Source organism: Haliaeetus leucocephalus, unplaced genomic scaffold (genome assembly GCF_000737465.1).
Source record: "Haliaeetus leucocephalus isolate CR32 unplaced genomic scaffold, Haliaeetus_leucocephalus-4.0 Scaffold751, whole genome shotgun sequence".
NCBI classification, from domain to species: domain Eukaryota; kingdom Metazoa; phylum Chordata; class Aves; order Accipitriformes; family Accipitridae; genus Haliaeetus; species Haliaeetus leucocephalus.
Genome location: NW_010973187.1, coordinates 7,464,001 through 7,490,737, shown reverse-complemented (window position 1 = coordinate 7,490,737; position 26,737 = coordinate 7,464,001). Strand labels below are relative to the sequence as shown.

The 26,737-nt window shown below is 39.5% G+C and overlaps 1 protein-coding gene across 1 annotated transcript in view; it reads right to left on the bottom strand.

Moving 5' to 3' along the window:
* Window positions 1-21,025: 21,025 nt before the first annotated feature.
* PTPN12 (protein tyrosine phosphatase, non-receptor type 12) overlaps window positions 21,026-26,737 on the bottom strand; it is a 47,588-nt gene continuing 41,876 nt past the window's right edge. The window contains exons 13-17 of the mRNA XM_010580925.1: window positions 26,525-26,602; window positions 25,131-25,219; window positions 24,106-24,136; window positions 22,947-23,063; window positions 21,026-22,330 (exon numbers count right to left, since the gene is read on the bottom strand). Of these exons, the coding sequence (XP_010579227.1) occupies window positions 22,269-22,330; window positions 22,947-23,063; window positions 24,106-24,136; window positions 25,131-25,219; window positions 26,525-26,602 (377 nt within the window). The 3' untranslated portion in view covers window positions 21,026-22,268. The remainder of the gene's footprint in view (window positions 22,331-22,946; window positions 23,064-24,105; window positions 24,137-25,130; window positions 25,220-26,524; window positions 26,603-26,737) is intronic.

The following is a 26,737-nucleotide window of genomic DNA, read 5'->3' as shown; positions in this document are numbered from 1 at the left end:
GGAGGCGCTGGCCAGCCGGGAGCTGGTTTTCTTTAACTCCTCGGGTTTGGGGCTTCCCCGCTGCCGCCCGGTACCGCTGGCTGAGGGGACGGCCGAGGGGATCCCCGCAGCCCCGCGGGCTGCTTTCCTGAGAAAGGCTTTTGCTCAGAAATACGGCCGTTGCCGGGAGGGTCCGCTGCCGCAGCGCGGGGGATCCGCCTGCTGCCCTGGAGCTGCCGGGCTTCGTTCAGACCCACGCCTTGCGCACAAGGCTGAGGTCGCAGCGGCGCTCGCGGCTGCACCCGGCTTCTCCACGCTCTGCCCCGCAGCCGGAGGAGGTCAGCTTACGGCCGGGAGGAAGGCAAGCGCTGCGGGGGTTCGCTGCTGTGTGAGATGCCGCCCCACCGGAGCGGTCCGATGTCGGTCTCGTCAGCGGGAGACGCCCGCCCGCTCTGCTGAAGAGGTCGCGCTGCCGCTTCCTCCAAAGCGCAAGGCAGCACGGCCGGTAGCGCGGAGTTTATCCTCACAGATAGGAGCCCCCCAGCCAAGCCTTTGGCATCTACCGCTGTCGAGGTGCAGACTGAAATTCTCACAAGAGCTAGTGTAAGCGGGAAGTGGTCACAGAAATAAACAGAAAGTGAGCCCTTGTTTCCTGGAGCGTTTGGAGTGCCAGTCTCCTACTCCGGTCAGTCATACCTGCAAGTCCCCTTGTTGCAGTGGAAAGAACAGAGTAGCTACCACCTGAAACTTTACCCAACAAACCGCTGCCAAATCAAATTGCTCTGTGAAGTGCTGCATATGATGTATTAGCAGGCAAGCAAGGTTTTGAGATTAGATTTTTTTTGCTTCACAAACCATCTTCATTTGAGCCGCAGCTGATTGGCCTGAGAATAAGCTTGCTCCTAGTACTTCGCCTCGTTTCATCTTTTTGCAAATTGTAAACCAGGCTGAATTCGGTTTAATCTTCATCTCGACAGCAGTGAAGAATATCCTCAGTGAGACTGTATCCTCAAACTGTATTTATGGGCACGATGGGGAAAATGGCATCTGCGCCAAAGCACAGGAAGAACATTTCACAGCACGTATTTGAGCAGTAGTCAACTAACATCCAATCCTAGACTGAAATCCAGGTACAGATCTTCCCGTACATACGTAGGCTAGAATAGCTACAATAGGCCTATGAGTACAGAGGTCATCTTCAGCTCCCTCAGAAATTTATTGCTTCTATCATCAGGTGAAAAAAAACTGTGCATTTTAATATCTCTAGAAAGAAACTGTAGGCACCTCATGGCACTGCCTCAACCTCACAGGCTTTACAACCCAGTTCATCTTACTTCTGTGCTGGTATTGATACCAAATCAACAGTATATTAAGATCACTCAGTAAACTTATACTTCAGATAAGCCACAATTATGTTTTCACACTCCTCTTACTTTTGGGGGCATTGAAAAACAGAAGAACAGCATTTCCTGAGGGCTTTGATCTTTAACTAAAGTAAATGCTAGAGCATGCTTTCGGTCCAAGAAACTTGACCACAACCTCTCTGAAATGCCAAAGTCGCCTAGGAGTACCACGTCACTTTTCTCCACGTGGCAGGCTTAGCAAGATTTATTAGGCTAATTAGGCTAGATAGCTATATAAATAGCTGACTATCTTCAAACATGTGCTTACATTAATGTAGTTAAGACAAATCTTCCTATTTCTGAACTTATTGGACATGCTGGATGTCTACAAAAAAATGCATTGAATCTTAATGCAACATACTAATGTGAAAATAGATACGAAGATAAAACTGGTGGAGGGGGAGTCATAGCCCAAAACTAGATGTAAACACTGACACGTAAACTAATAAATGTGCAGCAAACTTTAACAGACAGCTGACAATATGCTACTAAACTTCAGTCAAGCTATTGTTTCCTTTGCTTTTTGAAGCAGTATATCATGCTTGTAAGCATAAACCACGTTTTTATTAGCAAGTTCTTCAGAAAATTCAACTGGAACAAGATGACAGAGTACCTATTCAGTGTAATTGTTGCTTGTCAGAAAGCAGTGTGACTAATGTTTGGAGTTTTTTCTGCGGCTATCTCATACCCATTTGTCAGCAAGGAAAATTACAGGGCGCTTGAAATTCAGAAGCCAGCCCTGTATTTCAGATCCCACAATCCTGCTGCTGCCGTGTGGTGGCGAGCCTGGCAGGCACACTAGAGAAATAGGTGTTGTCCCTGTCACTTGTCACTGATCACACAGATGCACTAAAGTGCTATGCTGTATCTATGGTGAGCACGCATTCCATAATACTTAAACCAAATTTCAGTACGTCTTCCTTTCTACTTCTTTTTACTTTAATCCATCCTCTGGACACTGGTGCATAGACCACAGACAGACGCTTGTGAGCAAGACACAGACAAAATAAGAACCACCAAAAATGCTTCAGAACAAAAAAAGTCTTTGAAAAAAAGGGGGTAAATACAAGCAATATACCTTGCATAAAATACAGGTTAGAATCACAAATTTGTTCTGATGTTAACTGGAAACAGCAAAATATATATGCTTATAATAAAATGATGCAATCTCGAGAAACACCGTCAAAAACATTGCCCCTAAAACCATACTATTACAGAGAAATGTAGTAGCATCTCGTGTCACAACTCCAGTCCCCCTGCAGTGACTGCACAGAGATTTATGAACTCAGAGAGCCTTTGTGGGGATCGGACCTTGGTGGAATGACTGCAGCATGGAACAGAATCCATAAATACAGAGAGCAGAGAAGCTGATCTGTTTTAGTAGAAGACTTCAAGCTCATTGTGCAAATGATACCAATATGCTTTTCTCTATAATTTTATACGCACTTGGGGAAATCTCTGAAGATTTTCTAGACCACAAAAACACAAAAGAGGCAAAACCGTAACAGTAAAAATGCCAGCCACACATCAGTCCAGTATGGAACACGCATTAAGGATAAGCTTACCTGAGTGTTGCCTTGCTTATTACAAACACGTTGTCATTTTAATTAGAATAATTATGAAATGCTGATATAATTGGTTATTAATCAAAACATTTGTTTAAATACCTGTCTTGTTTCAGCAACTAAGGAAGCTAAACAAGTTAAAGTATATGCTCACCTAAACTGTCAAATTTCAGATGTCCCCTATAAAATAAAAAGCTATGTGTAAGTGCTGTACACAGATTGAGTTACACTGTTTTGGCTTTATGCTCTTAGCTGCCTACCAAAGTGATGCTCCAGAACCTTAATCAGGTCTCCAAATAGAAATACAATTTTCAGAAACATTATTTAATCTCTTTATAGTTTCAACAGTTTGCTTTCCATGCACTTACTTCCTTGGTTTGGCATCTGTTCAGTTCCCAATTCAAGCATGGAAATAATTGTGCCAAGAGTAAATTGAAAACATTTGATAACACTTAGACACTTATGCTGTTTTCTGTCTGCAAAATTAGCTAAATGGAATTTTTAATGCTATTAATTTTTTCTTACAATTCATTAAAAGTAAATTTATTCACCTTTGGAAACAGGTGAAAACTAGCCTTCTTATGTGCACAGAATGTACTTACAAAGGTAGTTTCATCATGTAAAACTATGATTTGTTTTAGAAAAGCCTCATTTTCCATAGTCAAAGTTTTCAGAACAACCAGTAGCATACCCAAATTCTTCTGTAATTACCACCCAAACAGTTGAACTAAATGACACAGTCGGGACTAACTTGGTGCGTAACTGGGAGCTGCTGACAGTGTAACAAGCCTTGCTGTAGCGGGGTAAGAATTTCCACCCCACCGTTGTCCTTTGCAAGGGACAGTATCCCCACACCTAAGCAACATGAATGTGCAGCCCACCGTCTTCAGTTAAACAGATGACAGTCAGGCTTATACTAAAAGGCCTTTTTTTTTTTTTTTCCCCTTTTTTCACAGAAGCAGCTGATGTCTCTTTTTCTGACTGCTCAGGGGTAGTGGGTTAGACACTTGGAAGAGGGGCAGAGCAGACAACTGGGAACAGTAATGTTTTTTATTACACTGTTCATCTGCCAACACTTTGTAGAATCCATAAAAACCACAAAAGGGAGTTTACACTTCAGAGAGGACCTACAATAATTGTTTCTTCTTTCTGTAGTTTTTTCAAATAGCTACATATTACTGTTGGAACAGCTCTTCAGTCTTTGTAACATTTTTTTTCTCATGTGTTTAACATGTGAAATGCCTTAGCTTCTATATTTCTTTTTTGAAGTGTAATAACAGTCACAGCAATGGAGCAAACTTGGAAAGTATTGATATACACAATTTCAAATTATATTGTCTTGCAGTTGAAAAGATAATTTGCTTTGCTGTTGTCTTCATAGCATCCAAAATATTTAGTCTATTTGAAAGGTCCTTAGGATTTTTCAATACAAAAGGAACATAATTAATGACTAAAACTTGGGAAACTATGGAAACAAGAGGATGCAAGTCAAGCACAACTCTATTTCCTTGCATGGAGGTGGGGGAGAGTGGATAAAAGTCTTGCTCATTTTCTTATTTCAGTAAAAATTGAGAAAATAATTTTCTTCAAATTAAGCTGCTGGTTTGCGACTGGAGTTTTTGCAAATTAACACCCTCCTCACTACCATTTGAGGTACCTGATTTCTCTTCTGGTCTGCACAGATCTATACAGATAGTTACACAAGTAGTCATTTTTTTTCATTTCCCTTAGAATCCACTACCATTATAGCTACCTTCACTTAAGTTCCTTCAGAGTCCAACCACTCTTAAGATTTATTCACCGTATCCTGTCTGCATTTTTAAAAGTACAATGCAGAGCCTAAACCTTGCAGTATATATACCAGAGCTGCTAGAGCAAGACTGCAGTTGGCCCTGTCCTTGGTGAACAGGAGGCCGTAGGAGAAGGGCTTTTTCTGTAGGCAGCGCTCTGCAGGGCCATGCCTGGAAATCACCATCTTTTCCTCTGGTTGGTGCTCTGCCTGTGGGCCACTCCGAATGACCTGCAAGTGATCTCCTTTGCTTAAGCAGGCACAGGAATCAGTATCTATTTGCTATGACAAGGAGTTAGAGTGGCCACGTTTCCAGGAACAAATAAGCTGAACTGTATCCGCCTGCACTTAAAATAGCCCCATACACCATCCTTTCTTTCATATCAGCTTGGGAATTCTACAGGAGTCTTGCAACAGGAGAATCTGGCGGCTTCACAGGTGATTGTGGTTCTAGTTTGGTTTTGACTAAGAGCTTTTTTGGTTTAAGTTTTAACATAACCTCTGTTAACAGCAATGCTGAATAATTCTGTAAATCCTAGTTTTACCAAATGTCCTCATAGTACCATGTCCTTCAATCTAATCATTTGTTATTTTACTGACACAGTGAAAATACCAAGATATTTTTGAAAATTAGGATGCATTCACAAGACCTTTTTTAAAATTTTAACATTGCTTAGGTTTTAGTCAAGCAGTCTACAGTCAATTACAGTCCCTGTTAGTCAGTTGCATATGCCTACATAACCTACCACCCCTTCCTTATTCTTCTTTAAACTCTGAATGTAGATTTTCAAATCTTTGCATGTAAAGGGTAAAATTCATGCACAGTATAGGACACAGTTCTTCAGTTACCAGTCTCTCTTCCCATATACCCTAAACAGCTCTTCATTTGTTCCTGAAGTGCAGTCCCTTCACAAACAATGGGGTGAGAAAGTTACAAGTTCATAAAATCAGTTTTGTTAATATTAACAGCATTTTCCTGCCCCTTCTTACTATTTCTAACTGCTCCTCAGTTGGCACTACCCAGTAGGTCCAGCATCAGATGTGTGCTAAAATATGCTATATAGACATGTTGAATATTTTGTCTTATAGAGACTGTAGCACAAACTTGCTCATGTAAATCTTTGAAAGTGACAAAAGTAGGGTGTTGCATAGCATAAAAGCAGAAAAAATCCCCTTACAATGTCAAATCTATACAATGATTTCTGGATGTTGCTGAGCTAAATTATAGAATATCCATTGCTCTCCACTGCAGATTTTAGAAAAGTTAAAGTCACTTGAACAAAGTACTACTTCAGGGGATGACAACAGATGATTAATTTTCAGGTTCTGTGGACAACTCAGAGTGAACCAGCAGAACAAACAGGAAAGGACAGCTGCCATCTAGGACAGGTAGCACTGAGGGAGATGACTGCAATAAGACAAGTTTCACAATTGTATTCTGAAGGCCACAGAGCGAGCTACGAGAGTATTAATATTCTGAGAGACCGATCTTCATCCAAGTTAAATCCAAGATTCCTTCAGCCCATTCAATCCAGGGGAGAAATCCCTTGGTGAGTATCTGTAATCCCTAGTCTGTGATGCTATGGCTTTGGAAACAAGAAAAGGTAAAACTCTAGTGAAAGTACTGTCAAAGTCCCCTCTAACTACAGGTTGAGAAAAAAATTGGCAGCCATCAGTACTTTTGAGGTAACATTTAGAGCTGTACATAACGTTTGTTGGAGAACCAAATAGGACAGTTTCAAATCTGTGGGATCAGGAGCAATAAAACCCATTTATGTTAACAGGGCTAATGCAGCAAGGGACAAAGAAACAAGCAGGAAACTTTCTGCACTGTTTTCTAGAGCTGGAATGTGGTATCCGTGCATGGGTAGGTATGCGACACCTACAAGCCCAGCATTTCCATTACTTTTCAGTTCAGAATCTCTAACCTTCTTCCCCCATCCCCAACACAAACAGAAATGCAATAGGAGCCCAAGCTGGACCAAGGGAAGATGTTGATTTGGAGCCAGATGTTCTCCAGCTCAGAAGACTCCCCCAGGGCTCGAGTGTGTGAGGATATTTTCCCAAGAGAAAAAACAGTAGAATTGTGTCTAAACAGGCATCACAACCGCAACTCTGCTTTTTAACATCCTTTCAGGAAAAAAAAAAAAGTGTAGTAGTTGCAGATTTGCTGCTTATGAAAACTTTAAAACAGCTTATTCCTCCAAAGCAATAATCAACACGAGGGAATGCTGCCTTGCAGAAGGGAAAAACTTAAAAATAACCATTTCAAATGAGTCAACTCTAATGGTAATACAAAGGAAAAAAAAAAAAAATGGTCTGGGGCCCCCAGCATAAGAAAGACATGGACATGTTGGAGCAGGTCCAGAGGAGGGCCACGAAGATGATCAGAGGGCTGGAGCACCTCTCCTATGAAGACTGAGAGAGTTGGGGTTGTTCAGCCTGGAGAAGAGAAGGCTCCAGGGAGACCTTATAGCAGCCTTCCAGTACTTAAAGGGGGCCCACAGGAAAGATGGGCAGGGACTCTTTAACAGGGAGTGTAGTGAAAGGACAAGGGGTAATGGCTTTAAAGTGAAAGAGGGTAGATTAAGATTAGATGTAAAGAAGAAGTTGTTCACTGTGAGGGTGGTGAGGCGCTGGAACGGGTTGCCCAGAGAGGTTGTGGATGCCCCATCCCTGGCAGTGTTCAAGGTCAGGTTGGATGGGGCTTTGAGGAACCTGGTCTAGTGGAAGGTGTCGCTGCCCATGGCAGGGGGCTTGGAACTAGATGGTCTTTAAGGTCCCTTCCAATCCAAACCATTCTATGGTTCTATGAAAAGAAAGTCATAGACTCTCCCAAACCAAACTCTAAAAGAATACTTATTCCTTAACAAGGAATTCCTATGAGTTATGCATATCCCTTATTGTTGCCAGAGTTAAAGTCAATGGCAAAGGAGAAGGACTGTATCACAGACCATGGATTTCCTTCTCAACCCTAGGGACACAGAGGACCTGTGCGTGGTCACTAGGAGTCATTCTGCCTTTATGAGGGGTGTACAGGTAGGGAACTAGTATGCATGGCTGGCCAGAAAAATTCACGTGCATCTAGAAGGGAATAAAGGCAAGCCCCTGAACAATTGGTCTAAACACGACTTTCTTCGCTCTATTTCTGGCACTTTTTGCAATGGAAGCGGTGAGGTATTTCTCAATAGGTTGCTGTAGTTTCTTTTAAAAACTGACATACAAATGGATTTCCTGATGGTTTTTGTTCCCCTAGCCCTAGACACTTATAATCTAAGCTGCTTCAGAGACAGTTCTCTGGAGTACATTTAATTCTAGGAAATTCAGGTCTGGTGTCTTAGAGACTGGCACTTATTTGTAGAGTAGCAGTTTGTAAGTGTGTGTGTGTGTATATAAAAAAATCCCAACCAGCTACTTATAAGTAGCAGCTAATCTTTCACTGCTCACCTCAGCTTCTCACTCATATAAACAACATCTAAATGGAAAAATCGACAATAAAGAGCTTTCTGTCTATTCATATATTTTATTCCACATTAGAGGCAGCAGCTCTTCAGAGCAGTGGCCTCAGTGGTTCTGGGAAAGAGTTAATTCAAGACAAACTGCTGCAAGTGAAAACACATTTGCCATAATGTCCTTAGATTTTCTCAGATGTATCAGCATAACTGGAAGATAATTGTACCTGAAGTTTCTAGACCATAGGATTAGGAAAGCATCTCACAGAGACAGCAAGCTAGGTTTAAGTGGAAGATACTATACTTAATTCTCATTAGAACATATTTACATTAAGTCACCCAAAAATGTTTACATATACGTACTGGGTGGCAGTTAGGGGCTTTGGGATCCATTCAGGATGGAATGAATAACGTTAATGTAAATCTAACACATCACTATCAGCCTCAGATCACCGTCTTGAACATGGGAGAAAACCTGGCTCCTCCCAGCCTGTTTACGTAAACTCACAGTTGTACCGTACATTGTTACTTGTACAGTCTTGCCCTGGCTCAGAGGCAGGAATGCTAAGCGTACGTGATGGATAGCCCCAGATTCCAGTAAACGTGTAGAAAGAATCATCTCACCACAGACTCTGGCCCAGAGTCTGCTCCAAGTGATCTCCTTCATGCTGGTTGATTCTGACTCTTGGAAATAATGGGGAGGGAGGAGGAGAAGGAGGAGGGGAGTAGAGGAAGAGAGGAAAACAGATGGAAAAATACCTCACACATACAATGGATCTTAATGACTGAAAGAAAAGACATTGAAACGTGCTTGCTTGATACATCTACATAATACCATTGAGATAAAAATTAACTCCAGTGAGCCTTCTGAATCATGTAACTGAAGTGTGCAGTGAGTTTACAAGAAGTCAGGTACCCTGGTGTCCTCTCTCTCAATCTTACTGGTAACGTATATTTTGGTGTCTAGCAATGCGGGGATTTGTTTCATTGTTTTAAAGACAAATTTAGATAGGCAGATGATGTGGTCTGTACGAGCACCTGTACACTTTGTGAGTCATGAGGAAGTCCCTAGAGCATGTCACATGCTCCAGAAGCGGTGAGGACAAGAGCCCTGAATTGCCAAAACACAAAGCATTCAGTTCAGTGACAAATACTGGTCCCTTCCAAAATACTTTCCATGTGATCTTGGGGCTGTGGACCAAGAGAAAACCTGCACGCCTAGGAGCTAAACCTCTCCTGGAGGCAGGGTTGAGCTAGATCTTGTAGACTGATCTGGAAGACATATAAGAGCCATTCTGGCTTCATCACCCAGAGAAGGCTGGCAGGTGCCTGAAGTCCAGGAGAGACCTGCCTTCTTTCATTTTTTTAATTATAAGAATAGAACGCCCCTGTCTTATGAATCAAGGAGTCTGAGAGCACCTTCCCTGTGGTGGAATAGCTGCCTGAGTGGGACTTCAGTTTTTCTAAACTGAAAATGTGAAAGGCAGAAATGATGGAGAAGTAAATTCAGGACAACTTTGACTGCCACGCAGTATCCAAACTATAGAGAACTAAATCACTGGTAGAAGTATTTTTGTAGGGTCTGAAAATTTATTTCCCAAAAGGAAGGATTAAAAAAAAAAAACCACACACAAAAAAATCCACTTGAATGTTCTTTCCAGCATCACTAAACTAGTATCAGTTTGCTGTCTGAGAACACAGAAGGGGAAAGAGCGGCCCAGCAACACTTTCCAGAACTGTTAGGTGTCCCACTACTCATAAAGTATAATAAAGGTTGATTTACTTTATCAGAATAACTTGTATTGCTTCCTTATCAGTGGTTTACATATCAACAGACATTTAAATAAATATGTATTCATTACATGGCAACAGTATCATAAAGTGCCACTGTTGAGGTGTCACTCTGAGGTCTCAAAATCTACAGGTGATAACAGATTGCTTTCTAAACTTGTCATTCTTCTTTTCCCCACCTCTCCCACCCACCCCAGGACATTTCAAGGATCAGTTTATCCTCTTTTAGGTCCCACCACCAGTTTTTCCTCCCACACTGGGGAGTAGTAATCATTCCCAGGGCCTGATCAGCCAAAACCAAAAAGGCTGGTACACAATTGCACGTTTTTTAGAAACTCAACCCCCACCAATTTGTTTAAAGAAGCGTCTTCCTTGTGCTGCATTCCTGTTACCCAACCACACCTCTTCTGCCCTTCTGAGGATCTTACAAAACCGGGAACCTGCTCAGCAAGTTGACTTCAGCCTTTTATTACCCACAGGCAAAGACAGTTCCCTCCTTGTTCTTGCTATGGTTCAGCTCTTCCCACCTCTCTCCTCCTGAGCTATGTGCTCCTTGTTCTTCCCGACTCTGCCACACTCACTTCTTATCACACACCCAGCAGAGACCATGGTATTTTATGAACATGTTTTGGATCAGCTTCTCTATCCAGACAACTTGTTTCACTTCTGAACGGCTCACAGATTACTCCCCACAGATCTCATGACCTGAGTTATGAGTCATTTTTTAATTAACTTTAATAAAAACCAAAACAAAAGTGCTTTTTCCAAAAAGCCTGATAGAACGGACTGTTCACATCAACGGGAAATGTAACCCTAGATTCCTTACTGGAGTTCATGGTGATGGCTATTTTAGTTTTTAATTGTGTCTAATGAAATACAGATTAGAAACTACATTACTACTTTTTAAACAAAATTGCCAGCCTTTCACTGGTGGGTCCAACTGTGTTCAGATAACGGAGTAACATGTGGAATTCGACTGTACCAGACCCAACCTTCCCTCACTTACAGCAGAATAATTGTGTTCAGTACATGCAAGAATGAACTCCTAAAAAGAGAAGTGTGCTGGGCAGTGGTGATAAAATGCGTAAGTGATATTACAAAGTTAATTATTCACCATAAAGCATATGCAGCAAATGATGAAACTATTTTGGAGATGCAGCAAATAAAAGGAGAGCAGCTACAGCCAATGGACACCAGAGAGCTTTCATGTTTCCTTGTAAGATTTGTCTTCTTCCTGCCGCCTTCTCCAGGCTCACTTGGACAATGAATACACCATTTAAAAAAGGTGAAAATAGCAAAAGAGCTAATAAAAAAAATGAACAAATGTAGCAAAAGATTTAAAAATACTCAGATTCATGAACCTGATTTTTTTTTTTTTTTGTCCTTTTGACATTAGGCCAGAGATGTAGCAGGTGGAGGTGGAGAATATACTGGGATGGAACCACACACCAGACAACTTCTGGTGAAGAGTGAGCAGAGTCAGTAAGCAGAAAAGCTCAGCAACAGCCTTTGATACTCCATGTTTGAACAATGGGATCCTCTTTGAACCAAGTCTAGCTCTTCATTTGCCTTGACAGTCAAGCTCTCCGTGAGATTTTGGCCCTACCTACCCAAAAGATGAATTTTCTTACATGCCTGTGATCTTTTACACTAAGGACTGTAACTGTGGATCAAATTGGGAACTGTAGATGTGAAAGACAACTTCCACTTCACTAGCTGAAATTCGTGGAGCTCGGTCGCGCTGCCAAAGAGAGAGCTAACCGCTCTCCTTATGAGAGCCCCAGAACTGCAAACATTTACACGCATGCTTAACTCCGCAGATGAATGGCCTCATTGAGCTCACTACGGCTGTTTACATGCATAAGTTACTCACATAACTGTTTGCACGATTTAAGCCAAAATGCAAAACTAATTTCTTGCCTTGGCTTCACCACAGTAAGTTTTTCATACAGACACCCTATATTTTCAGGGACAAGAATCAAGTGGTTAAAGAAACCAACTGTTACTGCAACAACGACTTAATAGACCAAAACAGAAGATGTTTTCAGCTAAGTCTCTTCAAGGAAAGACCGTTTACTCCAGAAGTTCAGACTGTGAGATTTGAGCACACAGGCAAACAAGATTTTATTTACTCACTGTTTTAAGACTGGGAATACTAAGGTTTTGCCACATACAGTCTTAGAAGTGATGAAGTTCAGCATTTGGTACAGATCTTGAGGGTGATTGGGGATCCCACAGTATTGCAGCAGAAAAAGTATTTTCTAGCTCTAGCTGATGGCCCAGCACTCAACAAATCCATGTTTTGATTAAGTACACACATTGAAATGGTCAGAAAAATTCATGTCAGAAAGAGCCTGGCTATTGCTGAATGCTACCAGGACTTACTAACCACTCTGCAGACTTCCTCACTATCTTAACAGGCCTAAAATATGCTGAGGGTTCCAGCAGGCCAGTCAGTGCGTTGCAGTGGCTTGCCCCAGCTACACTGTGTCCTAGTTTAATGCATTCTTTGCATTTAGCCCTGCTTTTTAGCCCACACAGCATAACCTTCCGTGGAAGCTGTTTCAACTCCTCAGAGCTTGAAAGGCCCTTCTTTGGTGAAGAGCTGCTGTAATTGCAACTTTTTCATAGTGTTGAGGTGTTACTTCTCCCTCAAGCATCGAGAAAACTCTCAAAGTTGTAGTTGCATGCAATTGTATACACTTGCATATTTGCTCAGTTACACGAAGCTGGCATTATCCAAAGTCCTTAACTCCTTGTTCTTCCTCAAACTCCCCATTTCAAGGTGATTTTCATTTCTAGTCTTTCTCTAGTCCAACCCTCTCTTGCTCAGTTTTCTCTCTCTGCTGCAGTGTGCCGGGGTTATGCTGCAGGCAAGAGCTTCATATTTAGGAGCTCCCCAGTGCTGTGGGCAAATCCCAGTTGAGTAGGAAAGCAGCTGGGACTGCACGGTGCCGAAAGCTGTACTAACCTGGCTGGCTACCAGGACTCAGCCTGCACCCCAAGCACACTTGCTTACATTTGTATCATCCAACTGCATTTGAGCTTTCACTACCAAATCACACCTATGGCAGCAGCAGCAACAATAAAACCCCTAGAAGCAGAGTTTGAGCATGGCCTCTTTAGTGCTGCTTATCATGCCTGGAAATAAAAAGATACTCAGAAAGCAAGAAGAGGCTCTGAATCAAAAGAAACAGCATACCATAGAACCTGCGGCTGAGTGAGGCTACTTTTGCAGTTTGGCAACCAGGACAGGGCAGAAGCAGTCTGTTAGAAAGCTGTGTAAGTAAGTGTACACTTCCAAACACAACTGCAGTTGCATCAGGAGCACTAGTGATTTCATGGTATGGACAGACATGTACTGATCTCATATTCAATGTCAAGTGCAGGTTTTTAAGACTTTCAGACTGAATTAGCGAAACCCTGATGATGCTTAACACCTGACTTTGCAAGAAGCTATGCCCTTATTTCCAGCCTGTACATATGGAGAACCCTGTGATGTAGGGAATTTACTTCTATACAGTTTATTAGAAAGTTTCAGCTTATGCTTTATCAATTTAAATAATTTTCAAGTGGTTTGCACTTATATTGCTACAAAAAGCCCTCAAGATAGTAAATCTTCTTGTCTTTGAGCCTGTAAACATCAGTGTCATGTCATTTCTATCACATTACCCTTCATTTCAGTCCCAGCCAACTAGGTTAATGTTCTCCAGTTCTGTATGTGTCAAGAGAGCCAACAGCTGCCATGAATATGTATAAAAAATTACACATTGTTTGCATGTTGTTGACAGCAAAGATTATGATAAACCTTTGAGAAAGAGTGAACCAGAGCTTTCATACACATATCTTAATGGTAACATTCCAGACAAAGCTCAGAGGTCAAAATCACCTGTGTTTTGTAGTTCAGCTGAGTGGGAGTGAAGAGGCATTGAGCTAGAAGATTTTTCTTTATCTACGTTTGAGGGATTTTCACTGCAGGTCTACACAGATGTTCATCCTCAAAGAAAGGGAAGTAAACTTTCAGTAAGCGTCTTAAACCTTCACATGCACAGCTTTAAGGGATAATGTGGAAGTGAGCTTTACACAGAAACAATTATGACAGATGAGAGGTCCCCCTGTAGAAGCTGAAATACCTCTGATTCAGCTCCTCAAATCCTCCTTGACCTCTGCCCTCCCTTAACTGTAGGGAATCTCTAACTGCACCATTTTCTCCCACTGATTTACCTCTTTCACAACTCATCTTTCTTCCATCAAATGCATGCATTTTTTATCTCTTCTCCTGAAGTTTTCCTGCTTGCCCTCAGTTCCATCCTAACCTTGATCTCCATCTTGCTGTTGTCTTTTGCTCTTCCCCTTAAAGCTATTCTTTTCCCTCACAATACACTCTTCAGTGTCTGTATGGGTGTGTGCACGTGGGCAAATGTAATGCTTGAGCGTTTTGCTCCCCACAACATTTAGTATTTATTTTCATTTTCACCTCCATGCTCACTTCTTGTGTTCATCTCCTGAAATTTTTTTTTGGACTGCGTCCAACCTGGCTTCTCTCAAACCAGTTTCCAAAGGCTTTTTGATTTCAGACACATCAAATGCAGGATCCTTTTCCTCCTCACACTGTCCTGAAAATTATTCTTCCTGTGGCTCATGCTTTTTCTGACTTCTTTCCCATCTTTTTAACACTTTCAGTGTACTTCAGGAAAGTCCTTCCCCAAGCCTCCTAGCAGTGTGGGCACTCCAAGTAGTCCCTAACAAGCCCTAATATCACATAGGTGTTCTCTTACAATCCAGATTTGTCTTCTCCTGTACAAAGGTGTTACACAATTTCTTTTCTCTTTTCATAAGACACCTAGCCATCAACTGAAGTTCCATTTGGCTTAATCACCCCTTTTCTCCGTTTTCCCTTTTCTACTCACTTTCCTTATCATTGTGCTTGCTGCCACCATCCCAACCATCACTGATGCCTATTCCCTTCCACCTGGACTTCAGGTGCTCCGATTTGGGCTAGTCAGATCTTGCAGGTCTTTCCTGCTGAACATGTAAGACCTTATCTTCTCAGAATTCTTGTCCATCTCATTTCACCTTCACAAATAAAATGTCTTGCTTATGCCCATGAGAGAACAGCTGCCCTCCAGACTTTTGCTAATTGCATCATTTATCCTCATCTTACCTCTTGCTCTGCTGTTTTCCATCACACTTAACAGAACTACTTATTTTCAGCTTCAGTGTCCTCCACACCCTTACTTTTGCCCCTCATGCTGTTCTAAGAGATCAACTTTTGCATGACTGACCTGTCATGCCAGCCTTCATGGTCCTCTCCAAGTTTTAAGGCCAGCCTTATAATTTCTTCCATGCTGCATCTCAAGTTTGCAAGTTTCCTTCAATTCCTCCAAAGCCATTTCACTGTTTGTATTCCTCCTCTAAGAATTTTCCTTGACTGAGACACAACACAATCTTGTTTAGATTGCATGTGTCATTTTTATTTCCACCACAGAGTGCTACTACAGGTTCCTTGCACTCCGGCCCATGACTAGGGGGGCAGGCAGGAACCCATATCCTTTTTGTTTTGTATAGCCTTTAGCACAATGGGTCCTGGTCAGAAGCCTGGCAGAGGCTTTAGTGCAGTCCCACAACCCAAGGTTGTAATGAGCACCATCTGCAAGCACCTTGTATACTTTCTAAGTCCTGTATGAGAAGGGCAAATATAAAGAATAGGTATGCAACTGAGGGACAAAGAGAAGACATACCAAGGAGTGACTAGCACAAAAGCTCCCTCAGCCTGAGAAAATTAATAACTGACTTGTGCAGGCATTTAGGGACATTTAAAGCAAGCCTGGCCAGCAATGCAGCAGTCAGAGCTGTTTTCCTTGAAGTGATGGGCCCAGAAGCCCTTTGCTGGGCAAGGCAAAGTGCCTTCCCCGGGAGGAAGAGTCACACTCTCAGGTCAGAAGTGCCAAGTCTGGACTGAAGGTTATTCCTCGGCCATATGCCAAATAATTTTCTTGTCATTGCTGAAGTAAATTTATTTAAATACAGTTCTCTCCCCTGCTGCAAGACTGCTGCTTTCTAAACATCCAGCACTCTTCTGCTGTACTCCCCTGCTTGCACTTGACCTTCCTGCCTACTACTGCATTACTGATTTACTAGTAAGGGCAGAGAAACTGCTATTTACTAAATAAGAAAAACTGTTTTGACAGACGTACTTGATGTCACATGGGAGATGAAAAACAGCAGACTACTACCTAACCAAAGTTACATCAGCCCACATTTACGTCCCAGCCAAAAGAGAACTGTGTTCAAACCCAAACCAATTGCTTTAGGAAAGTATGCAGCTTTCCATCAGCTGCCTTCCTACCCAGGATTTGTAGGCAGTTTCTTGGCCCACAAGCTCCTGCAAGGCTAAAGAAATTCACTTTTAGGTAACTTGATACCCTGGAAAAACATGAAGATAAGAAAAAAGAAGTCACTGCATGATCATTTCAGGTATTTACACTTTGTACTTAAACTTTGTTTAGGAGTAAGCTACCTCTGCTCTCTCCAGTTGAGCTGCATGAGTGAGAAATAATAGTTGGGAAAAAAAAGAAAAAAATAAATGCTGTTAGGATACACTGTGTCAATTTTCTCTTTAAATTGTGTCATAGTATTTCTCTGTTGACTTGATGTTGTATTACACACAAAATACACTATATTCTCACCATGACCAAAACAAACCCCCAGAAGTCTGAGTCTTGGTCCCATACCAATTATAACCTAGTGATCTAGCCCATGCGGCCAGTGGAAGGAAGTATCCCATGTAGGATTGTTTGTTTATGGCAAAGTCTGCAAAGTAAGAGACTTGAATAGAAGAAACCACTTGCACTTATAAATTTGGTCCATTTTCACCCATCATATCAGGTATTACATCTGCCTAAATAAGAGTGACTAACCTGGCCACAGAGACACAATACCAAATGGCTAAAAGGAAGAGAAGACACAAATGCAGATGCAAGATTTAGTCAAAATAAAATTTGGTGCAGCAAAATACCAAACAACTAAAATCCAAGACAACTACTGGAAAAAAGGCACTCCGCTCATGGTAGTTGGAAAAGAAATGAATTAGAGGAAAATGCTGAGTGAAGAGAGAAGGTGGGAGGAAAAGAGCTGTAAGCATGCATGGAAGAACCAGCACCAGGGCAGGTGCTCACGTTACCAACCTCTTGGACAAGATGACAGGGCTACTTTGCTTCATAAGCTCCTGTTAACAAGGTCAGTAAATCAGGTTAGTATTCCATCAGGCACCGTACACTTAAGAGGTATGATAGTTACCAGTTCAGTCTATTGACCTGCAAATATTCCTATTATGGGAGAGGAAGAAGAAAATACTTTCAGTTAAATATATCAACATAAATGGACAGTTACTCAATTAGACAAATTCAGCCTGACTGCAACAAAATCCGGTTATAGCTGTGCATGTATTTTTGCCTAAAAGATACTGGTTTGCCTCTGGGTAATATTCACAATGGAAATATTCTATGTTAAAGCTTGAGTTCATGAGTTTCAAGTAACTAGCTCTATTATAAAGCCAGTTGTATTCATAACTACTTACTGTGACTTGTTCAAACTTCTTTTTTTAAGGTTAAAATTGATCTTTAGTACACCTTGTGTTCTCTCCTGAACACACCTCGCAGGCAGCAGTCTTGGCTTTCTGTCCTTCCCACTCAGAAGCATCATCCAACTACTCTGACTAGATCTCAGAGATACTCTTCTTCCTTTTCCACCCTTACTACTGCTCCCACTGCCTTTGCAACACATAAACCCTTTCACTCCAGTGGTCTGAAAGCCAGCAAGTCAGTTACTAAACTCAAATTACATTTTCAAATTTCTTTATTCTTCTATTCCCCTGCTGTTAGTACAAATCAGCACAAACAAAAATAACAAAAAAAGCCTTTATGTCTGGGTCATTATACCTTAGGATATCCTTGCCAGTGTTTGCAAACTTTTCTTAACCCAGCTGAACTGCCAAATAAGACTGGGAGAAACACGGTCTTGTTTGCAGTGTGGTTTGTGTGGTCCAAGGCTTATCACCTCCTTAACACTGACAATCCATTCCCTCCTTCCAGCCAGGAAGTCTAAGGCTTAGCTCTCATTTCTTCTGTGATCTAGCAGTAGAAGGAATATTTTCAGACTGCAAATCATAATAACAAAAAAGCAATTTTTATATTGTTTTTTCCCTGGATCTTCATGATCTTCACTTTTTACCAGCTTATTCCCTTGCTTCAACAATCATAATTGTTCTCGCCAATTGTCATCAAAACATCTTAACCATCTTACATTAAGCCGATATGTTAATCAAGAGTTGAATAAGTTACACATGGCTACAGTTGGATTGTGGGTGGTCTGTCTGGCACAAGGCCAGATAGTCTCAGAAGTGTCCAGGCTACACAGAGCTTCCCTAATCTCAATCCTGCCTCACAACCATCTTCCTTACCACCACCTCCTCAATCCTCAGGTATACCAAAGAGCAGCTGCTCTAAGATACAGTCATTGCCCAGCTCCTTCTTTGGAGCCCAAAGCTTCTGCTCAACTTTGATGAAAGTGGCTTTAATTGCTGTACAACTCTCCTTCCACATCCACAAGATAACACGAGGAGCCACTTGTCACCAGCAGTACAGTATTACCAAGTATGTGAAAAGCACAATGATATAGATGAGGTACATTATTGTGCTAAACGACCTTGAAATAAACCAGCAGTGGTAACACTACTCCATTAAAAACATGGAATTTGTACTTACTATATATGAAAGCATAAGTTGCCACTTCATACCAAGTGCTATGTGGCACAGTGGGAATTACAACCTGAAACACAGTTTAATCCTCAAATGCAAATATATGTGTTCAGTTGTCAGATAGTAAAAAAACTGTTTAAAGACAGTATGATCTACCGCTAAAAGCAACTACTCCAGCAGCCCAGTCACTGTGTCACACTTGATCTGCAGTCATGCTTGTAGAAATTTGTCTCCAAAGAAATCCAATCCGAGATTTCAATATACAAAACCCCAGAGGTAATTCTTTGAGATTTTTCATTGTTCTGCACAGTTCCCAAGTTAGAAACTTCTTTAAGGAAAACTACATGTAAATGCAGCAGGCTTTCCTAACAGATAAGTAAGAAATAAAAATGCTCAAGTAATGCTCTGATTACTAAGAAGTAGAAAGCTACTTGCCAAATCAATACAAAACCTAAAATATGCTGCATAATAGAGATGAGCAATGATATTAGTAGAGGTCAGCTTTCTTCTGAGACTTGAGAATTTACATTTCTAAAACATGGAAAACTCATTCTTCTCTTGATGTGATAATTTACTGCATGATGTGTTCAATATTCATACATGTAGAAAATTTAATAAATGGAATATTAGAAAATATTAGAAAAATACTAAAGGAACAAGTCAACGCAGTGGTTATTAAGAAGAACAGCTGGGTTGAGTAGTGTTACTGGTTCTTTGCTACACAGATCAAGTCAACCGTATGCCTGATAAAAGCTTTAGAGACTGAAGTTGAAGACTGCTTTTGGAAAAAATAACATGGAAGACTGGAGCTAAACGAAAGGAAAGATTATTCTGTGATTGATTTCAATACATGTATTAAGTGACTTGGTCTAGATCTGTATTCAGTGATAACTTGCAAACTAATGTAATATTCTAAACCCCTTTAAATTAAATTTCAAATAAACCACAGCAAAGAAGGGTCTTGTTTTTTGAAGAAGCTGTTAAGACTGGATAACCTTTCGAAGTTACAATGTGAAACTATCCAGCATACAGCACCCAACCCTGTGCTTATCGCTGTACCACCTACAAGGGTGGATACAGAAAGTAATGACATTGGGCAGGTTTTGCCTTGCACTTAAATCTGTAAGTTTACCTGAAATGAACTAGGTGAAAATATAAATCTCATACGAATGTAAGCAGGCAACAGTGAGTTTTAAAACAGGTCTGTCAAAGGATACAAAAATCCATACAGGACAATCGCAGTTTCGTGTTGCTAAAGCAAAGAAAGGCTGAGAACTTTCCGTGATGAACTCAGCCTGGAATATGATCCAAATCCATGCAAATCTAAGGGAAAAAATATGAACCTGGATGCACTTTAATTAAACATTACCAGATGGCCTGTATATAGTGCACAAATTTTTGTCAGCCCTTGTTCTAACTGAAATTCAAACATGGAAAGCAGAAAATCTACAATCCCCACAGTTCTGTATTTTCTTGGTAGAGAAATATGGAAATGATCCTTAAGAAGTACATCCAAAACATATTTGGAAATTTTCTTACTTAACAGTTGTTTCAAAAAGTTACAATGATTTGGACTGTCCAGTGGTGATGACAGCCCATCATGCATTACAAAACCACAGGAGATCCATAAATGGGGAAGTCTAAGCTAATCATCTCCAATGCAGGGAAGGGGAACAAAGTTCAGGCCAACTTTATTCTGCCAACTGCAAGACATTCCAGCTGTCTGAACTGTTTGCAAAGCAGAAATCTAGTTGATATAGGTTATCCCAAATGACATAAATCATCGAAGTATTTATTTTTAAATGAATAATTGCAAAACTATATCCATGGGAAGTTTTTATAGTGCCTACAGTTCTTTGAAAGAGCTCTCCAGCTAGGCAGTCTGTCATGAGTACCAAATGCATCGTGATTAATCCACAGTCAAAGACAGTAATTGCAAGTTATGTACCTCTTGGAAGTTATAATAGGGCTGCTATCTGGGCATTAGCTTTCTTTTAGCAGAGAGGCCCTAAAGGTACAAGTAGCAAACTGGATGTAATGTTTCCATGGCTAAAGATCAGATTAATAGTTTCACTACCTAAAATAATTGGTTTTTTCCTCTAAATATTCTTCTTCACTTCTCCAGCATCATTGCTAGCCAGAACTTTTAAAGTAGTTTCTAAAAATAAAATCCTGAGGTTCACTATTTTGTTCACGTACGAGATCTATAAGCTAAGCCAGACTGTCATCCTTCACTCTATTTTGCTTCTGAATACAGATTTTTTCCTAAGAGTAAAAACACCCATAGTGAGATTTTGACTTTCTTTAATTTAAAGATTGTATTACAGAAAAGTTTAAGTAAGGAATCCTTATAAGGATTAACTCTTGACATAATATATTGCCAAGATACAGTGTAGCTGCAAGGGCTCTATGTGAACCTTCATATAAGTTGCTTTCTTACATACACAGTCGCTGAACAACAAAAATGGTATTTACCATTTGTAAGAGAAGATAGTGGTATTTAAACAGTCCTTTTACCAGTGTGTTCTGGTTTTCCCAAATTAGAAACACGCCATATTAAAACTGTAAAATCCTATTATACAGAAAGTTCATAGAGATGAATTTTCTAAAGATTGCAACTGATGAAACATTAAAATGAAAACTAAGGAGTGTTGATTATGTAGAATGGTTTCTCTTTTACTGGCAGGTCAAATATACTAGAAACGTACAAATATTTTTTATAATCTAATTCCAGATGAACTCAAAACACTGAAGTAACATACACAGGCTAAGAGAATTCAATACTGTTTCAAGGCACTTACTGAATCTCCATGACTAGATGAAAACCAGAACAAATTAGGTCTGACAATTAAACAGTATATAATATAAAAATAACCTTTTGCTTACAATTTACAAAATGTATTACAATCTTTATCTCTGCTAACCTGCAATTCTGGCTGTCTGTGTCCAGCAATTTTTGTAAAAAACCCCAGAAACTATTTTCTAAAACTTCAGGGCAAATAATTTACAAATAAGGTACACAAAAATTTAGATCATGCAGAGATTTCTTACATCTTCTGTTAATATTTTATGATTGCAACTTTATCAAATTATATACTTACTTGCCCTGTACATATACAAAATAATGCATACATGGTAATCAAACGTTAGCAAAAAGTAGTCCATAAACACAATCTGTCAAAAGTATTACTATATTAACATATGTCTACAAGCAGCGTGTAACAGGGTTAAAAGACGTTAAGGCAATAATACTTGAAGTTACAAAATAAATCATATGTAATACTTTCTCCTAAGTGTAATAAGGCAGGTAGATGGCCCCAGCAAAAAGTTGTAATACTGGAATCCACTGTTGTGAACAATGTTTAAAGTTTTGCATGGGATGTACTGTAAGAGTGTACCATTTGGTAGTTAGATCTACACTGCTCTGTGTTAGTTGCCTCCCAGAAAAGTGGAATACTATTTTTCTAGTTCTCAGTGGCACTTGAGTTTTCCAGTATAATTTATTGATAGTATGTCCATTGGTTCTTGGATCATGTCCATTCTGAAGGTGGCTCTCTTGGTCCTCTGGGCTTTCCACAGCGGTTACCAAAACCTAAGGAAAGAAATGTTTTTAATACTTCTGTCCACTCGGACAACGCAGTCTCACAAATGTTGGCAGCAGTCAGAAGGATCAGTGTAAGATATGCTCCAGCTCTTATGCAAGAGGTTTATTCTCAGGGCTAGAAAAATGACTTTATAGTATTAGGAACTCTAAAAGGACTATGGCCCCAGGAAATACAAATTCTTCATGTTTGTATCTAATTACAGTTCATTATTTAAACCTCACTTGGAAAGTACTTTTCAGTAAATACAGTATTACATACAGCCTTTGTGATCATTTATTGACTTTTTTTCCTTCTCTGCATACCAAAGCAGTTTTCTTGGGTATTATTTCTGAAAGTTTTCAGAGCTCTACAAAAATCATATCCCATTTGAATAATTCCGTATTTCATACGCCCTAAAAAAACAAAGTGAAGAATGACTGAATCTCTCATTCTGGGAAAAATCTCTTTCAGCAATGCTGAAGAGGCAAGGCAGGCTTATTTGGCTGGGTTCTGCACCTCAGCAAGTTGGAGGGAGATAGTAGTAGCAGCTATCCAAACTAGTACTGCTAATGAATCTTCTGTTTAAATCATCTAGTCATTATGTTTTGAATTAACTGTAATTACCAATATCTGTTACTTCTGCAGGCAATTCTGAAATTTGACCTCTTGTATCAGTGGAACCAGAAAAAGAAATCTGAGGTAAAATGTCAGTTGGTGTTTTGTTGCTTCTTTCAGGGCGATCTGGAAAACACACACACACCCCCCTTACTGTAACATTCATTTAGTCAGCACTGTGTGAATGCTATTTTTAAGTAAAGCTCAGTCCAGATCACAACTTGCATCAAATATTATTTTAAAAAATAAAGATTTAACAGCCAATTTCTCATATTTTAAAAAACATACTTCAAAATTGTTTATGAAGCAGATATTCAATGACAGTGACACATTTCTGTTCGCCAGATATGGATTATTTTTTTAAAAGTTTGTATGGATATTTAAAATCCCATCTAGCACCTTTTTATAGCAAGAGCTCACAGTACGGTTTAATATATCAATATAAATGCATCTGTTCATGTTCTTTCTAAACTAAAGGTGCTTAAGAAGACATGATAGGTAACTCTGTGTTGCATTACTTGTATAACCACCCTATGAGCAAATCTGTAATATTTCTGAAAAAATAATTTATTTTAAAAAATCTACATGTAGGTCCAAATGGACTGTCCAAGACCATTCAAGCATAAGCAGAAGATACATGGCAGACATAAGCTTACAGCTGAAGCAGCTTGCTGCAAAGTTAAACATCAGCTGATAGCCTACACTTCTTACTGAAGCCTTTTCAGAAGATCAAAAATAAAACACTGGTAAATATGCAACATACATACATATATATATACACACACATCACTGCTGAATTTATTTCAGGTTTACTCCTGTCTTTATGAAGTTAAAGAAATTAATTCACCAACTTTTACAATTTCTATTGCAATAACGTGGGAAGGTTCTAACTAAGCTGAAAAAAAGTTATCCTTATAATATCCATTTAAATTTTGTCTTTTTGGTCTTCATTATTTTAGCACACCCGAAATTTAACATAAATTTCTAAATTAGACTTGTAACTTACTTCCTCAGAAAACCTTAGAAGCTTTAAAAACAGAAGGCCTTCCAGAAATACCAGTGTTTTGACAATATACTTAGATATCTTCAGAGCAAAAGCCAAGTTCAGGAAAATTTTTGTTCAGTAGGAAAAATGTATTTTTAAAAAGAAATAATTTCCATCACTTACCAGGTAGTATAGGTGAAGTTGTTTTCAAACCCTGTTAATAAGAAATATTTAAAATAATTCTATAAAATGCTTCCAAAATACTAAAAGAACACCAAAAATTTAAGATGATGAAAACTTCTTAAAAAAATATACATAATCAGTGGAAATATCTACTTGCTTCTGCATTTCTGACCTGCTATAACATGACAAAACATGTTACAGTAGTTAATAAAGAATTTACTATCAGAACCTTACTTAATATTTAATAAAAAGTTAAAGTAGCCACATTACAAATTATTTGCAAAATTAGGTAGGTTAGTTCTCATGCTAAATTTACAGTCCCTGAAAATTCACATCTATCATTTTCGTCACATTTTTAAGTGGTGCGTAAAGGTGGCTGTAAAGTATATTGGGGATGCACAAAAAAAAGGCATGAATGTAAAGAGGATTTATATGTTTTTGAAGTTTTGCCAGCTGTTTACACTGGATGACTTTAAGCAACTAGTGGACTGATGTGAAAAGTGCAATCTGATGGGCAGAAAAGGGTTTAAAATAAATATGGATATAAGGAAAAATTTTATCAAGCAGTTAAACAGGCTGCCCACAGAGAATATGAAGTCTCCATCTCTGGAGGTTTTCAAGACCCAACTGGATAAAGCCCTGAGCAGCCTGGTCCGAGTCCCTGCATGAAGCAGCAGGTTAGACTAAGAGACCACAATTCTCCTCCAGCTTGAATTAGCCTATGATCAATTAAGGGCAGAGAGCAAGCTCCATAAAAGCAGCATATTTACACACTTAAAGCCATAATTTAAGGTATATTAAGGATGACTTTTAAAAGTATTGCTGAACTTAGAAAATCAGACAGTTTTCTGGGAAAGAAAACATGCTCTTAACACATCAGTTCAGCAGCTCAGGGAGAAGAAAAACTGGCCAGTTGTAGATGATCAACAGCTGTAACTTTTCACAAGTATGTATTTTGGTTTTTGTTGTAGCTTCCAAGTGAACTAGAAATGACTGATTAGTACAGACTTGTCTCCTATACTTACTATAGAGACTGTTTGTTCAGGGAGATGTTGATCACGCAATATGCTCCACTCAGACTGTGCGATCATAACTGGCTTCTGCAAGGGTGTGCCTAGGAAAAATTAAATCAAACTCAACATTCTTGAGTTCTCTCCATGATGAGGCATTAGAACACAGCATTAGAAATGTGCTATAAAGGAACTTTTTTTTAAATTAAATGCTTGTAAAAACATGAATCTCTCTTTACATGAAGAGCTTTCAAGGTAAGGGAAAACACAACATAATTCAAGACACAAGACTGCAGTGTTTGTATTGTGGATGTTCCTTTCCTTCATTTGGGCGTTCCTAATCAATAGGAAAACTAGCTTCTTTTTCAATGATGTTTTAAAAATTTTGTTACCCCAGCTGTGCAGTAATAGTAGATCTGAAAAAGACTTACTAAGTAAAGAAAACACACAAGTTAGGACAGACATATCTGTCCTTTACTGACACCATGCAAAAACACAATCAAAATTGAAGTGTTTTTTAGTGATTCCAGCCCCAAAAAATTTTTAATTTTTTTATTTAAAGAAAAAAATTTGTTTCTTGTGTACTTGCAGAAAAGCAGCAAGTCCACAGTATCCAAAGAAAGGATCACTTTGACTCTGAACTACCTATGCTTATGATACTCAACGGACATATTTACAAAACTTCAATGTTTTTATGCTGAAAATATCTGTATTAACTACTTTGGCCAAAAATTTTTCAGTTTCATAAAGTGACACTAAACCCTCAGTAAATAACTAGGTTTTTTGGAAGATACCAAACATCAACCTAATTTATCACTTCAATTAATCTTTTTTTTGTATTCTGCCATTCCTAGCTTGAGGAATGAAATATGAAGATATAAGCACATCATTTGTGTCAGTTTTCTCTTTCAGTTATCGGATACAGGCAAAGAGTAAACTATGTTAAACTTAAATAAACTGGGCTTGTTCATTAGATGCAGTGCAGTATGAAATGTCATCTTCTTTGCCCAAGAAAGGAGAATCAGATAAGCACTGTTCATGTGTTCTCCCAGGCCCTACCTGGGAGCAGCAGGAAACTAAAATAGCTGGGGAATCCCCTAACTGTACTGCATTTCCCCACTGTATCTCATCTCCATACCCTTCAGATTGAAAACCAGCTCCACTGAAAACAATATACTTAAATACCATGTAACAGCATGCTTAGTCAGAAAATGAGAAATAATTTGACTGTGTTCAAGGGCTTGTGAAAGTTAAACCTCAAAATAAGCCATTACACATGCTAGATTTCATTCCATTTTACAATTTGCTCCAACACTTTAAGATTAACCAAAAAGCAGGTGCATTCAAATATAATACTGAAATGTGTTTCACATTTTATCCCCAATTATCACAAAACATTAAGAACTCACTCTGTTCACTTGCTAATACAAATGATTCTGGTGTTCTTTCTGGGAGCGGGGGAGAGGAATCTTCACTAGTATCAGCATCTAAATCAAATACAACATTTAGATAAGTTAAAACATATTTAAATTTTCCTCCTACATTTTTAGAAGTTGATCTCTTGATATGGGAGATCATCCTAAACTTGGTATTAAATTTAAAGCAAAAGGAAATTTTGCTCT